General features: G+C 34.8%; 1 protein-coding gene across 2 annotated transcripts in view; it reads right to left on the reverse strand.

The window, feature by feature from the left end:
• LOC123311010 (ecdysone-induced protein 78C) overlaps positions 1 to 17,091 on the reverse strand; it is a 135,188-nt gene that overhangs the window by 20,686 nt on the left and 97,411 nt on the right. For both annotated transcript variants that reach the window (XM_044894762.1, XM_044894758.1), the window contains 2 exons: positions 10,268 to 10,409; positions 3,277 to 3,481 (listed from right to left, as the gene is read on the reverse strand). In XM_044894762.1, coding sequence (XP_044750697.1) covers positions 3,277 to 3,481; positions 10,268 to 10,409 — 347 coding nt within the window. The remainder of the gene's footprint in view (positions 1 to 3,276; positions 3,482 to 10,267; positions 10,410 to 17,091) is intronic.

The raw sequence follows: 17,091 nt of genomic DNA on the forward strand, positions 1-17,091 counted from the left end.
ACTACATTACTTCGAATGTTGAGAATTATTTGAGAATAACATTATTGGTTTGTGCTACCTTCATTATTATCATATTATCCCGATTCTCCGTTCGTTGGGTAGTTTTCACGGTGAGCAATATGAGAAATACCTATACATATCTAAAATGACGCGTAGAGTGTGTAATGGCAATTCGCTGTAGCACAAGCACAACCCTTTTGAACAGAGGGCTGTGACTTTAGCGATAGGTGACAGATCGCCACAGATTTTTGTGTAATACATCAGGAGTTTCGTCTGCTCCAAATAATACTTTTAGTACGTATTTTCAAGAAAAAATTATTCATAACAAATGTTCAAAAAAAGGTAATATTTTCAAAATCAGTCTTATAGTGATAAGAAGTTATACACACTTGGTATTTTTTTATATTATTCATCACCACCAGTACTATTCAGAAGTACTTATCAATAACTTTGTTTCATCTTGATGATGTTATACTTCTGCAAAAGACAAACAGATCTTTCACTTTAAATTACTCGAACTCGAATTTTTGGTTTCTAGAACTAAACACATCTTTTCAAGAAAAACCTTCGAAGAGTATTAATTTAATAAGTATTATCTAAATGTCAATCAGAAACTATGTCCAGAAAAAAAGTAGCTCTTCCATTGAAATATCTTTAGTGCACCTGAAGTATCAAAAGTAGCATATATCCATTGGGATATATGTATGCTACACGTATTGACGTGTCTGGGAATCCTCAAATAGTATCCAACATTTGAATGCATGGTATGTACCACTTTCGTGAAGGAACAACCGATTATCGTCAGGTTAGGTTAGGTTATTATTAGCGAGTATCGTTAGGGTTGTTATACTCTGTTGCGGTTTCGGTCACAAGTTCATTAAAAAAGAAACAAAGATTATAGTTATAATCTTTGACAAAAACTACTTTTTTGTGGCGTCCATCCGTAGAAATATTGCTCGACATTTTCGAATCACTTTGTATATGCAGAAATATACTTAGGTTTCATTAAATTGTCTGCAGCTGGCTTCAGGAGATGACATTTGTTTGAAAACTGACAGTTTTGTCTGATTTGTTCAATAAATGGATTTCCAAATGGAATAATAAATTGATAAATGGAGGTTAGAGGAATAAGGGAAGAGAAACCATATCAAAATATTGTTCAGCAAGGAGAAGATAAATACTTTTATGGAAAGTACCAATTGATAGAAGACTTAGTTTATCCCTGCAAAAATTGGTTTATGTGTCCATATCGATGAACTTCTGACAATCTGAATGATATGAACGGAGACATGGAATATAAATTCAAATTCAAACGACATTTCAAAATGAGAATACCATTGCTTTGCTTAAAGGAAGATGTGTAATATAAAAAGTTATTAGTACAACCTATTCAATCAGAATAGGTACTTGTGGAAATTCTTATTTTATATTTCAAGAGATCACAGCATAAGAATTTATGAATTGTGCCTTTTAAAATACTGTTTTTTTTACACTTTTTTATTTGTGAGTTTGTTATATATAAAAATGATTTTACTTTGAATATTCATTATTTCACTATCTATACAGATACTTCTCCATATAATCGTCTAGATACTCATTAATTCATATTTGTACTTGACATAAAGTATATGGACCCCATATACTATGTATATATATATATATCCCAAATGGCTTAGGACTTTATCAAGTCTATCAAAGCAAATAATCATCCGACCAAGACCTCAGCATACGTAGTAAATAATAATTCATCAGCTTAAGAATAATCAGAATCATCAAATTCAAAATTTCAGTTTTGCTTAACGAATGAAAAAATTAATTAAACGGATTATCTTCCCAGTTCCCTTATTATTTCTTTTCTGTCTGGTACAGAAATTGGATTTTATTTATAAAAATAACGTTATATCGAAGAATAAGGTTGATTTTGAGAATAGGTGACTGAGATTCTGAGGATGAGTTTCGTGTAGAAAAAACTTGGTTTGTAATATACCTATATGCTGTTCCAAAATTTTTTGCCGCTTTACTCGTGCTCCTTAATGAAAACCTTATGGTTTCGGAAATAAAGTCAAATTTCTATAAATGTAAGGATTTTCAGCGTACGACTTTATGTCTCGTTAGTTTCGTTAGATTTCGAATTGTGCTTGTAAGATAAAATTATCAGGGCATTCTGAAAACCCTCACTTTCAATACTTTCATAGAATTTTGACTGTATTTCGGAAACCGTGGATTTTCGTACGAAAACACACATCATTAGATGCGTATTTTGATGGGTAGAGAGAAGCGAAAAAAGTTGAAATGAATAGGGTGTCCTATTTGAAATAACGATTAAAGTATCTTTTCGTATAAGAGGCAACGGCGCAATATTTTAGTTATGCATTTGAACTCTCTAGTTAGATCATCTGAAAACAAAGGTCTATAAAGTGGAAATTCGGAGTAGCGAACATCCAATTGAGAGAATTTCCCAGGAATGCAATATTTTAAAGCAAAATCCAAATTTCGTCAGGAGTTCTATAGGGATAAAAAAAGCACGAACATGTACCAACTCGAAAAAGAGGAAATCATTTCGAAAATTCAATGTGGATATTTTGTTAATCCTTAGTTTCGTCTATCATGCCTCTTAAATGATTTTATTCATAATATGAGCACTTTAATTTAATATGGATTTGAAATTTGTTTATTTCAGACCATGGGAAAAGCTTTGCATCATGCATTCTTTGACGATACAGCTTTCCTGCCTAATTCAGCATATTTTTACTGTATTTAAGCGGAACTTCGATATTGTTCTTTTTAAAAATTCTTTCTCGAAAAACCGAGAGTTGGCTGAAAAAATTGATATCACCGAAATAATGACTCATTATACTAGAATCTGACACAGATAACGAAGTTTTGGAAACGCAATGTATAGGGTGTTTTTTCAACTTGCACAATTAACCCGAAATCATCACCATAACAACCTGATGTTTTGAAAAAGCGTTGAAATTGTTAAATGTACTCATTCATATTGTACTACACTGAAAATTTCATCAAAATTGAATGAGCCATATCAAAGTTATTCATAAAAGTAGAATCAGTCGAAACGCAAAAATCACCCTGTATAGTCTCAACCCAATAAAGCTCCCCACCATAAACTAAAAACTAACCATCGCTGTCTTGACTAGTGTAAACTTCCCCTGAAATATAACGGTTTCCTCCAGAATCACCCCGTAGAGATACGTTCTAAGCCTATAATCACTCTACTCACTAGCCTCAATATCCCCTTATTATAAAAAATATGCTTACTCTATCAGATTCTGTATATGTTCATCAGTGTATACACAGTTTGTCATATGGGCCTGTGAGATAGTCAAAAAGAGGTTGTGATATTGGGAAGGCCCTGCGTCAACATCACGTGATGACTGGTCTGCCTCATCAGAAGTTGTTACCCTGGAATTTTCTTCTATACTCCTTTCCCGAGATCGTTTTGGAACACGCCCGTACCTTACCGCTGAAAAAAAAATCATAATAGAATTGAAAAATAATATCCACACATTACATTACATATGTACGGAATATAAAGGGTGGAAATGAAAAAAAAAGATTATTTCTTAAAAAAATTGTGGGCTTGCATCTCATACGCTAAAATTTTCAGAATGTATTTCGACATTTTCTTAAGATTGATTTCACTAATGTGGTCAAGGTAATATCTTCCTCCACCTGAGGCTGTATGATAAGTTGAGTCATATACTCAACTCATTCCAGTCAAATTAATGTTATTCATTTTTTTTTTGTTCAGTTACAAATATTTATCAATACTGAATATCTACTGGCTACGAATAATCACCTTTATGAAAATATATCAATCAAAATCGGTTCATCCGTTTGGAAGCTACGAAACAGACATACAGAAACACCCAATTAATACATGACAACCGACAACCCTCTTTTGGATACTGTGATAACAAGGTTCCCATATTGAGAATATGATGGCAAATACGTGATTAGCGCTGGCCTAATAGATAATAAACGTTTATCGAGAACTCATCATAATTTTCTGCTTAAAATTTGCATGCTGGGGTTTTCTACAATGAACTCTCCCTCCAAATTATTTTCAGAAATCTTAAGCTTCCGGTCATACCGAGAACAGCAAACCACTTTATTATTTCAAATCGCACACCCCGTAGTATATCTTTGCATCGTTAGATCCGATTTGATGGCAATTTTAACAGTTTGCCATACATTGGGTGAAATCTCAACAATTTATGACTAATTGGGATTCTCGAATGGAAATTGTAAAACTTTTTCAGAAGAAATAAATCTACAACTGAAGGTGTTCTCAATGATAATTATTTTGATCAGAATTATGCATGCATATATTATCCACTTTCAACGGTTTTCTTCAATACAGATGTTTTTCCCAGCAGGAATAAAAAAAGATGATATTATCAGATTTTGAATGTATTGGCTCCATTCTAAAATCAGTTGTTCTCGATCAATTCTAGTCATCAATAGTTTTTCCTTCGTTTGATTTTCTACACTCGATCGCTATGCAACGCGAAACACGCAATTTGACCCAAGAGGAATGTGCCCAAGCGGTAGTTTTGCGAGAAGAAGGGTGGACATACACAAGAATTGCAGAAAGGTTTGGAGTTTCCCATACAAGTGTGTCCAGAATGTTGCAGTGATTCAGGGAGACAGGTATGAATGTCCGAAGACCAGGACAGGGTAGACCACGGGTAACAACTGCCATTCAAGAACGTTACTTGAGAGTTTCTTCGTTGAGACAACGGTTCGCAACCGCTCGCCTCCTTCAAATTCAGCTTGAGCAAACTCATGAGGTGCAAATTAGCACTCAGACAATAAGAAATCTCCTCAGAGAATATGATTTAAGGCTTCGTGTCGCGGCAAGAGGCCCAGCTCTTACCCCAGCCCATCGAAGGGCGCGTTTGGATTTTGCGAGAGAGCATATTTATTGGGAAGAGGCCGATTGGGAAAGAGTTCTCTTCACAGATGAGTCTAGATTCTGCCTCTACCATTGTGATCGACGTTCCCTTGTATACAGACGCCCGCATGAGAGATATGCTCAGTGCAATTTCCTGAATACTACTGGTTTCGGGGGAGGATCGATTATGATATGGGGTGGAAAATCTTTGACTGCTCGCACAGACCTAGTGGTCGTTGATGATGGAGCTATGAATACTGATAAGTATATAAGGAACATTCTTGAAGAGCATGTAGTGCCATTTGCCCCATACATTGGTGAAAATTTCCTTTTTATGGATGATTATGCCAGACTCCATCGTGCGCGCATCGTTCAGGAGTACCTTGAAGAGGTTGAAGTCTCTCGAATGGAATGGCCAGCAAGAAGTCCAGATCTCAATCTGATTGAGCAGGTTTGGGGCAACCTCAATAGAAGGCTGAGAATTTCAGAAAATCATCCAGCTGCTCTTAATGACTTAGGAATCCAACTCGGAGAAATCTGGGAAGGATTAGATCAGAACATTTTAAGATCACTCATTTTGAGTATGAACCGTCGTTGCGAAGCTGTAATTAACGCAAGGGGTGGAAATACCAAGTATTAAATAACTTATCAGCATTTCAGTATTTTGAAAATTGTTCATTTCTCTTCTTTCACATAAGATTCGGTGAAATCCTGAATTTTTCTTCCATTTAATGTGTCTTGTTTCGTTCAAAACCTTCCCGAGAGAACATAAAAAATAAGTTATAAAGTCAATGTAGAGTTAACTTTCATTAAAATTGAGATTTTCAGAATGTGCGTTAATTTTTTTGCGCAGTGTATTTGAAAATCTTTTGTTTTGATGAATTCGATTTGTCCAACTTGAAGATCTTCTCATAAATATTTTCGATCCAAATAACGAACAGTTTCATAATACTTCACATAGGTATTGGCAAAATTTAAAACGATGGAAATAGATTTTTTCGAGAAAGCCCTTCTGGCAGAAATATTCAACAAAATATAACTTTCAGTTTTAAAAAAAAAATTTCGGCAAATAATTAGGATTAGTTCTCAATAAACTCTTAACAAATAACAAATAAATAAACTTAATAAACTGAATTACATTTTCACCAGGATGACAATTTTATCACTACACGTCGTATTCTATCAAAATATTATGTTCAAAAGGGTTGAGTTAAAAGATTATTGCTTTCATTCTAGTCAGAAATAACGCAATTTAATAACCTTAGTTCACTTTATCTGAAAAATGAAGATGCGTTACCATTTTCATCATAATAAAAATAGTAAGTAATATGTTCGAAAAAACTTGATTTCACATGAAACAAATCCGTGTATTCTGGCTCACCTAGCCGTGCCCGTAGCCGATCTATGGGTACGTTTGCTGGCCTTAACCTCCTCCTCCTCATAGCGACAAAATACACAGCGAGTTATTCACACAACTGAAAATGGCACATTAATGAAAGAGGAATGTTTCAGTCCACTCAGGATAAGAATAAAATTCTCGGTTTGCATTATAAATACATATGTTCAGAGATATTTCTATCATATTCAATTTATCAACAAGCATTGTTTACACATTTGGCGATATAATGTTGGCCGAAATTGTTGGATAACATGGCAATTCTAACCATTTAATTATTATAATGTCTATTCTAGCCGAGGGTTGATAAATTAAAATATTTGTACCATGATTTTTACTGAAGCAATATTTTATCGCATGAATCTGTTCGATTTACAAATATCATTAGCTCAAATTGTTCGAAGATGGATTTGTATGTGAAGATATCGTAAGCATGCACAAAGTTTGAAATACTGGGATAACTTTATTAATCATAATAACTAATAATCATTTCGAACGTTTGAAATCGAAGAATCTAATATATAAAATTCTCGTGTCACAGTTTTCGTTGCCATACTCCTCCGAAACGGCTTGACCGATTTTGATGAAATTTTTTGTGCTTATCCGGTATCTATGAGAATCGGCCAACATCTATTTTTCATCCCCCTAAATGTTAGGGGTAGTCCACCCCTAATTTTTTTTTTTATTTTTTAGACAAAATTTTTAATTTCTATTTTTTTTATGATACAACATACAAAAATACATACAATCCTCAATTTTCACCCTTCTACGATCAACCCTTATTTTTCAATAGCCATTTTAGTAATTTAATCATTTTTTTTAGAAATTACTAGGAAATTATTTATATGGCAAAACAACGTTTGCCGGGTCAGCTAGTAATGATATAAGTAACCTGAACATTTGGATGTTGACCATCCAAATTAAAAATATTTTTTCTCCTCATATCTGTCTCAATTAGTTTTCGTTTAAGTGATATATCGACTACAAGGGAATAAATCACGAAATACTGTAGTGAACCTGTATAGTATACAGGGTGTGGCGTAATGAATGGATTAATGGATAATATGGTGCCAGCGGGTAGAGGACTTTATGGCGGTTCGGAATAATATATTTTATGTTTCGTAAAAGTCCCTTGGTTTTCGAGATATTGGGGATTTTCGAAAATTCAAGAAAATCACACCCTTCGCCACTCGTTTCGCAGGCAAGACTCCTAATGAAGGAATTTTTGCAAACTGTTTTTTGGATAGTATTCCTGGATAGATGCGCTATCGAATGTAAACTATTATTTTTGGGGCGCATGAATAGTTATTCATAAAAAAAGATCTAACTCAAATTTTCTGTTTGGCTTATTTTTTTCCTAAGTTCAACCCAGCGTGGTGTAAAAAATAATATGGTTACCTGAGTGCCAAAGCAAGAGAAAACATGCCTGTTTCGCTGAGATTCTGAAATGGCATAACTCAGTCTATTTCCAGCACTAAATACAAAATAAATTTCTATTACAATGAGTCAAGGCAGAGTTTGATGTAAGCCTTTCTCTTTAATTTTCAGCGACTGAAATGAGACTTGCAAGCAGAACGAAGCAATTATGCATAAGAAGTCTTGAAGCATCTAGTAGAGCTCCTGATGCCCACCTTGAACACTTTTTGTGAAACTCGATTCAATTAAACGATATTTTAAAATTGTTTTTTTTTCTCTCGTATTCTTTCATTATTAAGCCCTATAGTTATAAAGTTAATAGTTTTTAAGCGAATTTCAAGCGATGAAGTGAATTTTAGCACTTTTGTAATTAAGAAAAAAAGCTAAAAATTAATTCCTATTACATTGAGTCAAGACCTTTGTTACAAAAATGCTGAAATTTAATTCATAACTTGAAATTTACTTGAAAATGTTGATTTCACAACGTTAGGGTTCAATAATGAAAGAAAACCAGACAAAATAACGATTTTAAAATATTGTTACATTGAATAAAGTTTCACAAATGATGTTTGAATTGGCCACCATGAGTTCTGATATATGCTCTGCAGTCTACACTTTCTAATGAATCATAGCTTTATTGCATATCAACAATTTCAAAATGAGTATCGTTTCATTGAATTAAATTTCACAAAAGATGCTCTAAGACGCCACCATGAGCTTCAGTACATGCTCTATCTTCTTATGGATGATTGTTTTATTCTGCTCGCATTTCTCATTTTTGCTGATAAAAATTTTAGAAACAGAAACATTAAACTAGGCCTCAACCGATTGCAATAGAAATTTATTTTGTATTAAATGCTGATATTAAGTACCGAGAGTTACACCATTTCGAAATCTTTATGAAACGGGCATGTTATTTCTTGCAGTGGCTCTCAGGTAACCATATTATTTTTCACACCACACTAGGTTGAACTTATGAAAAAAAAATAAGCAAAACGGAAAAGTTGAGTTAGATCTTTTTTCAAGAAGAACTATTCATACGCCTCATAAATCATGAATTACATTCGATAGATCATCTACGCAGGAATACTATCCAAAAAACAGTTTGAAAAAATTCCTTCATTTGGAGTCTTGCCTGCAAATCGAGTGGCGAAGGATGTAATGCTCTTGAATTTTCGAAAATCTCCAATATCTCGAAAACCAAGACACTTTTACTAAACGTAAAATATATTTTTCTGAACCGCCATAGAATTCTCTACCCGCAGGCACCATATTAAGTAGGAATCTACTTCTCAAGAAACTGAAAATCGGGACCTAAGATGCTAGGTCACAGCGGTCCTTAAGGAAATGCAAAAAAAAACGTTATTTGTATAAACTCGAGCGTGTCAGATTTTCATACAGATAGTTAATCTCGGTGATGTAGACATGTTGACCCACTAATCTGACACCAATCAGGGGGGTTTTCTTGATCTCACAGTTTGGAGATGATAACAATGCATTTTTTATATCTGTCTTTCTGTACCTCTAATCGTTTTTGTATTCATTATGGAAGTTGTAGATAATAAAATTCTATACAACTTTTGTCTGAAACAATTTTACATACTCTTAACCGTTTTCGAGCTAGTGGGTGATGAAGACGGGGAGCTTAGCCATACATACGAAAGGGCAAGGTGAATGTAAAATCGCAGTCTAAGGTTCGTTCATCGCCATATATCTCGGAAAGTTTGGAAGTAGAAAAAATTACTACAGACGAAATTTGTAGAAAATTTTATGCTCTACAACTTTTATGATTAATGCGAAAATGTTTTGAATCCCTGGAGAAGAGATAATTCGACAAAACTCATTTTTGTGACCTTGATATGAACAATTCATATTGTTTCCATCTTGAGTGTTTCAGTTAAGGGGAAGTATCAGCATTGGTTGCTTTACGGATGCTGACACAAATATGGAAATGTGCCACATCTTTGAGTAATAGCCTGAATTATGAACTTATACAGTTGAAAAATAGAAATTACCACGCGAGAGGTAATATTAGGAATTTTGAATAATTTTCAGTTATTTCTGAATTTCAGCGTAATTTTGATATATATCACTAGAAAAATTTTTGCAATATATACGAAACTGAATCGTCGATGTAACCCCGCCGCTATTTTTATCAAAATATGTAGAAAAACCGTCGAAAAATGATTGTGAAAACAAAGAAAGAAAGAGACGGGTTGACATCAAGACGTCCTTTAACTTCAATTTAAAAAAAAATCAAGGCTTTACCTACAAAATTGAAAGTGTAAATTAAGAAAAAGTGAATGTCGTTTTTGAATGGATATTCTTGAGCTTGAGGTATTACTTCCCCTTAAGTAGATGCGGCATATTACCCGATTTTTCAAGAAACCTTTACAATAAGGTACGGGCACGGAAACAGTTCAAACCCAAACCTAACACCGATAATGACAGAAATTTTTTAATCATTTCCAATTTTATGCCATTTTGTAGATTCATCGAATTCGTTGTCAAGTAAGCTATAAATTGGGATTTATACTCACAATCTCTAGACATCCCAACGGCCAAGCATTTTTTAAATCTACAATACTGACATCTATTTCTATTCAGTCTTATCACAAGACATTTGCCATCTCTTAAACATCGGTACTCTATTTGTTTCTGTATACTCCTCCTAAAAAATCCCTGAAAAAATAAAAAACTGTGAATTAATTATCTGATAGAACTATTGCAGCTGGTTGAAATGAAGTGATTTAGTTATTCCGCAGTTAATAAATACGAGATGTCCCGATATTAATGCAACAAAATTTAGTGTAAGCTTCTCGAAATGAAATTAGGGGACGTAAATTTTTGATTTTTGCCCCCCTGAATTTCGCACCTGAAAATAGTCTTATCGTTTCATCGCAGAATCCGGTCATACGGAAACCACTAAATTTGGTACCTACACAAGAGTTTTATGATATGCGCAACACCTCATATTGCTACCTATTTTGACGATGGACTCCCTCAGGATATTTTTTACTGTTCCACACTGTGGAACCACTAAATACTACCACGTATTTGAATTCCTTGAAAATTATTAAGCCGTTAGAAATACTATTCAACTGAAAGACTTTCTTGTTTCATGAAAAGCAACATTTTTGAGAAAAATCTTTTGATTACAGTGTTAGATTTCTCTTACAAATCTTGAGTTTCATGAAAGAAAAGAAAGTTTTTTAATTGAATGGGCCTTCTAATGGTTTAATGGAATTCAAATTTGAATTTCAAGGGGGTTCATCGACAACATAGAGCAACATGAGATTTCGCATATCATAAAACTTCTGTGTACCAATAATACCTAATTTTTTCTAGAGAATTTATGACCAAATCCTGTTGCCTTAATTTCAGCACACTTGTATATCGAGCAGAATGGAAAACATTTATCAACACATCAAGATTAAGATCATCACTTGATTATATAAGCGGCATATTGTTAGTTAACTTTTCTTCCAAATATAAAGATGAGGTATCTTTTTATTTGTGACCCTTAGGCATGAGGTATGTAAGATCAAAAATATTTACAATCTTCAGGAGCATAAAAATCAAATGAGAACAATAAATATTTGAAATAAGAAAGTATCATCACACACAGGCTTTCTAAACACTTTGTATAAACAGGGTTAGTCTCGTTCAAATATTTTAACAGTAGATTCTTGATATCAAAAGAAACACTTTTTCCTTTACCATTTTTTCCGAATCGGCTCGGTTTAAAAGATACAGATTGTTGAGAAATCATAAAAAAAAACGGTTTTATCGAATGAAATGAATTTCGGAATATAGTTTTTCATTTATTTGATGAATCTTTTCCGAACACAAGATCACCCAGCTAGCAACTAGCAAACCACCATCACTCAAAATATTACATAACAGAAATACTACCTCGTCGAGAAAGAGTGGATGCTGACCATGGTTTTAGCCTCGTTTGAACTTGTCAGAGCAACACAACTCCTACCTCGATGAAAATGCAACGAATTTATCACAGATTACGGAGTGGAATTTGTGGCCCCTTTATTTCAGTTCAGTAGTCGTTACTATAAAGGAATACATCCTAGCGCCATCTCAATCGACTTTTCAAAATCAAGAAGATGAAGGGGGTAGCATGTATATGCATTACAGGAACGGAATATTGCGGCAATCAAGCAGATAGAGAGGGAGTGAGAATGAGAGTGAGAGAGAGAAAGAGAGAGAAAGAGAGCAGAAACGTTCGAATTGATGGCAGTAACCGTTGTCCCACACATGGAATTCATAAAATGGGTGGCATCTTCAATATTGAGGCGTGAATAATTAACGAATTAATTCAGGTCTGAATAAAGGCCAGCTGGTACAAAATCAACAATGATTTACGATTTGGATCGACTAGCAAACCACCATCACTCAAACTATTAACTGAAATACCATTTCGTCGAGAAATACTATAGATGCTGACAATGGTTTCGGTATAATTTGACATAGTGAGAGCAACACAATAATAATTCGTCGAATGTTCGCATCAGAAATTGTAACGAATTTCAATTGGATACTAATCAAGGAAGATAGCCCTGTCATGTTTACCAGTATTTTATATTTTACGAAAGCCCGAGAAGCTCAGTGATTATGCAGAAAACCTGTTGATAGAATGCTTTGTTGCCAAGAAGGGCTATTTCTTCTGTGTTGATTATGTGAAGTAAAAGTTAGTTTCTCATGAGTCTCGGACAATCTTGTGAGATGACAATGTTCCAAGAAAAGAAAGAAGTCAGTATACAGACAGGTCTTCATAAATAATTGTAACATATCAGTTAGCTTTGAGATAATCGGTGTCGCTACTTACTGAAGAGTTTCGAACAATATATAGAGTAAGCAAAACGTAACGGACACAATTTATATCAGAAAAATGCCTGAAAAAGGGCCAATTTTTATTTGAAATTATGAATGACGCACATTTCATGTATTATTTAGGAAAATATGGAGACGACAATTCAAAGAATTGTCTAGGTCTACACCGTTTCAGTGGTCAGCTCAAAAAACGAAAAGGTATATCTTACGTAAAGAAAACTCTAATTTATAAGTTAGAGTAAGATCCCAGAACGACCAGATATAATTTATTTTCACACAGATGAAACTTTAGGATCTCAGTAGAGTCTCATGTGCTTTGAATACCTGCGAACTTGTGGAGCTTGCCTAGTGACACCTGGGCAGATACCAGGTGGCAAAGGTAACTAAAAATAAGTGCTACTCAACTTATTTTCACATGGCTGATTTTTATAATATAATAGTAATAATAATATTATAGGCGACAGACTTTTTCCATGGGCCAAAACTCTTGCCGGACGTTTTGAAGCTGCACAAAAAATAAATGAACTTTACTTATTTTCACATGTCGGATATTGAAATATGTCATTGAACTAACTGTAAAAAAGTTATATTTCATCATTTAGACGAATAGTAGTGACAAATCATCCCCTAAACATGAAAATTATTTAGCTGGTAGTGTGAGCGCGAGAGCACACATACCTTTCAGAGTGAGCAATACTATGCTTACTCGGTTCCCTTAATCCGTCATCACGCAGCAACCAACGCATGTGTACTGGACGCTACTATTGGGACCCTAGTATCTCGACACGCGCGTAGAACGCGCGAGTCGAGATCCCTGCGATTGCTTGCGTCGAACTTGCGATTTTATTGCACGCGCGTGTGCATGTGGACGGGATCTACTGTGCTTTAGTATCTCGACACGCGCTTTTCGAAACGCGCGTAGTGAATCGCGCGTTTCTCGCTGCATCTGGACAGGCTCTTACTGTATACTTTACATTGCTCGCACATGGCACATATACATACATATACACAGCACATACTTAAACCCACAGGCATGTCTCTTACTAAAACAATAATTCTTTTATATTTTCGTAGATGATGCCAGGTTTTGCAGCAATCTGTTGCAGTACAGTACAGTCTCTATTATCCGAAATAATGTGACCAAAGTGATTTCGGATAATCGGAATTTTGGTTTAGGATGTCTGTATCATAAGATCGAGAAGAAAATAAGTAAAGTTCATTAATTTTTTGTGCAGCTTCAAAGCTTCTGGCAAGAGTTTTGGCCCATGAAAAGTGTCTGTCAGTTATAATATAACTTCAGAATAATATTCTTTAAAACATATATAAAAATCAGCCATGTGAAAATAAGTTAAGTAACACTCATTTTTAGTCACCTTCGCCACCTGGTATCTGCCCAGGTGTAACTAGGCAGCTCCACAAGTTCGCAGGTATTCAAAGCACATGAAACTCCACTGAGATCTTAAAGTTTCATCTGTGTGAAAATAAGTTATTTCTAGTCGCTCTGGGATCTTGGACTATGTGGTTTTCATTATAATTCAATTCATCAGTTCGTCATCTCGGATGGCCAGAAATATTTTTATTTGTAGAACAGAAAAAAAAATAGGATAATTTTTTCATTCATGCCATTCACTTTCCGAGGTGAAATAAAATTTTTCGAGGAATTTCCACATGAAAAATTTCTTGAATAGTCTTGCCGTTGGCTACAATTCGAAACCTACAGAAATTGAAAAAAGACGTTCGTGAAGTGCTTCGAAGAAAGTGAAAACCATTGTAATATTCGCAACTTCTACTGATCGTTCACATGTTCTGGTAACATCCCACATTTTGGTGGTCTTTACCCCCTTACAACTAATACAGATGGCGAGAAATTTTTTTTTGTAGCACGGGGAAAATCTGCAAGTCAGACGAACCACCCTCTCCTGAGGGGGGACAAGTGTGGGGATTCTCACTCTCCTGAGCTCGAGACCTACTAAAAACCCTTAACTGCTTCTTGAATATTGATTCCGGGCATTTGCCTATAAACCGTTCATCTCTTAGTCGGTTTTCTTCTCGCACACTATCGTGCTGGGATTTATGTGTTTATCCTCTATTAGATAACACTTTATTGGATTGTTCGATAAGTTTCTGTTCTTATTTTAATCTATTTTTATTGATCTCTTGGTCTCCTTGGTCAGTTGAGGCCTAGCAAGGGCTTTGATTATCTTCAACATGTGGCTTCTTCTTCCTATCAGAGGGTAGAGTCTATTCATCGCTGCTTTCGTTTTGTCGATTGCTTGTTTGATATAAGTCCTTTGTCAAGCGTTATTCCTAAATATTTGGCTTCATTTTTCCAGTCGATTTCTTCTCCGTCAACTTTAGATTCGTTGAGGGACGCAGTCTTCTCTTCTGTAGTAATTTTGCATGGCTCTTTTGTCCATTGAGTTTGAATCACTTTATGCACCAGTCATTTGTTTCGTCAATCGTTTTTTGTAGAACTCGTTCTATTACTTCTGGGTTGCGGTGTCGAGTTACTATGCCTGTGTCGTCAGTTTATAACGTAGGCATGGTTCTTGGATTCTTCGGAATATCGTGAATGTATATGGCTTCTATGGCGAGAAAGTCCCGTGGTATAAACTCCTCTTAATGCGTTTAGTCATGAATGAGCAAAGGAATTCCCTGAGAGGCTGAAACATATATAGGTACACAAACTGTAGGCCGGTTTCGGGATTATTGTCCCTCATCAGTACAGTCCAGTGTAACATATCTCAATAACCGGAGGATGGTGTCTCTATGGAGAAAGGAGTACTGCGTTGATCCGGGAACATGCCTTATAATTTAGGAGTATGTTAGATAAAGTAAATCAAGGGTGTTTTCTGTGGTTTGTTATGCACTCTCTTCAACAGGTGGAAGAAAGTTTTTTTGAATGGCAAGATATAAGAATTTCGTGCGTTACATTTAACTCACTCTGTATAAATGTCGAAAGATAAGAAGAATATTTCCGAATTTGAACACCATCACATGGTGTATGCTGCTCTCCGTATTTTCCCCGAATTCTCATACTCATCACAACAGGAAGCAAATGTACTGTTAATTGCACATTGTGAATGTGGGATACTTCATCGAGAAGTTAATGCTGCTTCAAACCGAGCGATATCTAGTTATTTTATTCATAAACAAATATACCCATAGTTTTATTAATAATGCAGTAATGATCCAAGAACGAGAACCAGGAAGCTTGTTATGAATTTGCAATTCACTTCGTTTAAGTGTACTGTTGCCTCTTCATAATAATTGTACAGCAGTTAATTCTGACTTTGAGAAAGTTCTTCACGGAATACATAATTAAAATAAAATTCAATTATCCGTAGAAGGTTGGTCTTCATCGAATTGAGAGAAGAAGCAATAAATTAATTTAGTCGATCTTCATCGTGCATTGGATTGGACCTAATCTGATTTCAGGAGGAAATATTACTAATCGTAACGCATCATATTCTTAATTCGAAAATTTTTGATTATTAATTCCAAGGCCTAATTCTATATAAATATCACAAATATCAGAGTTTCCTAGCAAGGACCAAAAATAGTTCGGAGGATGTGAGAATAGTAGAGTGGTCTGTTTTTTCCTGACCTTGAACGATGCAAGAAATGGAGAAGATTCGAATAAAGATTAGTAACATTTCCAAATAGTCCACTTTTTGCTTACAATTTCCAAATGGAATTGGACTTGCACTAGAAACTGAACTACCTGATTTCCTCTGGGATTAGTTAGATTACCATTTACCACTACGCTTGTTTCCCTGGCGCGATAATATTATATATTCTTCATGTGGTTGCTGGCAAACCGTCTACTCTCACCTATCTGAAGATACTATTGCACGTGTAGTGGTTGAGTAAATCATTCCAGTGAAAATCCGGTAATTATTATTATTAGTCTTATTATATTAAAAATGCTTCCAGTATTTTTCCTTTTTGAATTTCTTCAACATTTGCCAGTGAGTTTATTTGTTTCAATGATATTCGTCAGAAGCAAAAAAGGCATGTTCACCATCAATATGTTGTTATTTTATTGAGTAATTTCAAATACTATCTCATTTAATAATTTATGAGTGGTTGTAAAAGTTTTTCAATGCAGCAATCAATGTATGCAAATATTCGATGTTTCCAATATCTCCCCTAGTTTATGTACAGGTAGCTACTGCATTATAGGCTTTCTTCAAGTTCAGAAAGGTCATATGTAAATCTCTGTTAGTAGCTAGCTCCTTTTCAATGAACTCTTTTGAGCAGAATATGTTGTCAGCGTAAGAATGATCCTATCTCTAATGATTCTTCCGTAAAGTCTACTGGTAGAATCTGATACCTCTGTTATTCTCATACTTTTGTTTGTCTCCTTTTTCACATAGAATGAAGGTGTGCTACCTCCTATTCCTCGGGAATTGGATTCTCGTTCTGATAACAATTGAAAACCATCATCTTATGAAGTTTTGGTGTATCAATTTTTAGTAATTTTGCATCTATTCCTTCCGGCCTTCTTGCTTTA

Source organism: Coccinella septempunctata, chromosome 1 (genome assembly GCF_907165205.1).
Source record: "Coccinella septempunctata chromosome 1, icCocSept1.1, whole genome shotgun sequence".
NCBI lineage: Eukaryota > Metazoa > Arthropoda > Insecta > Coleoptera > Coccinellidae > Coccinella > Coccinella septempunctata.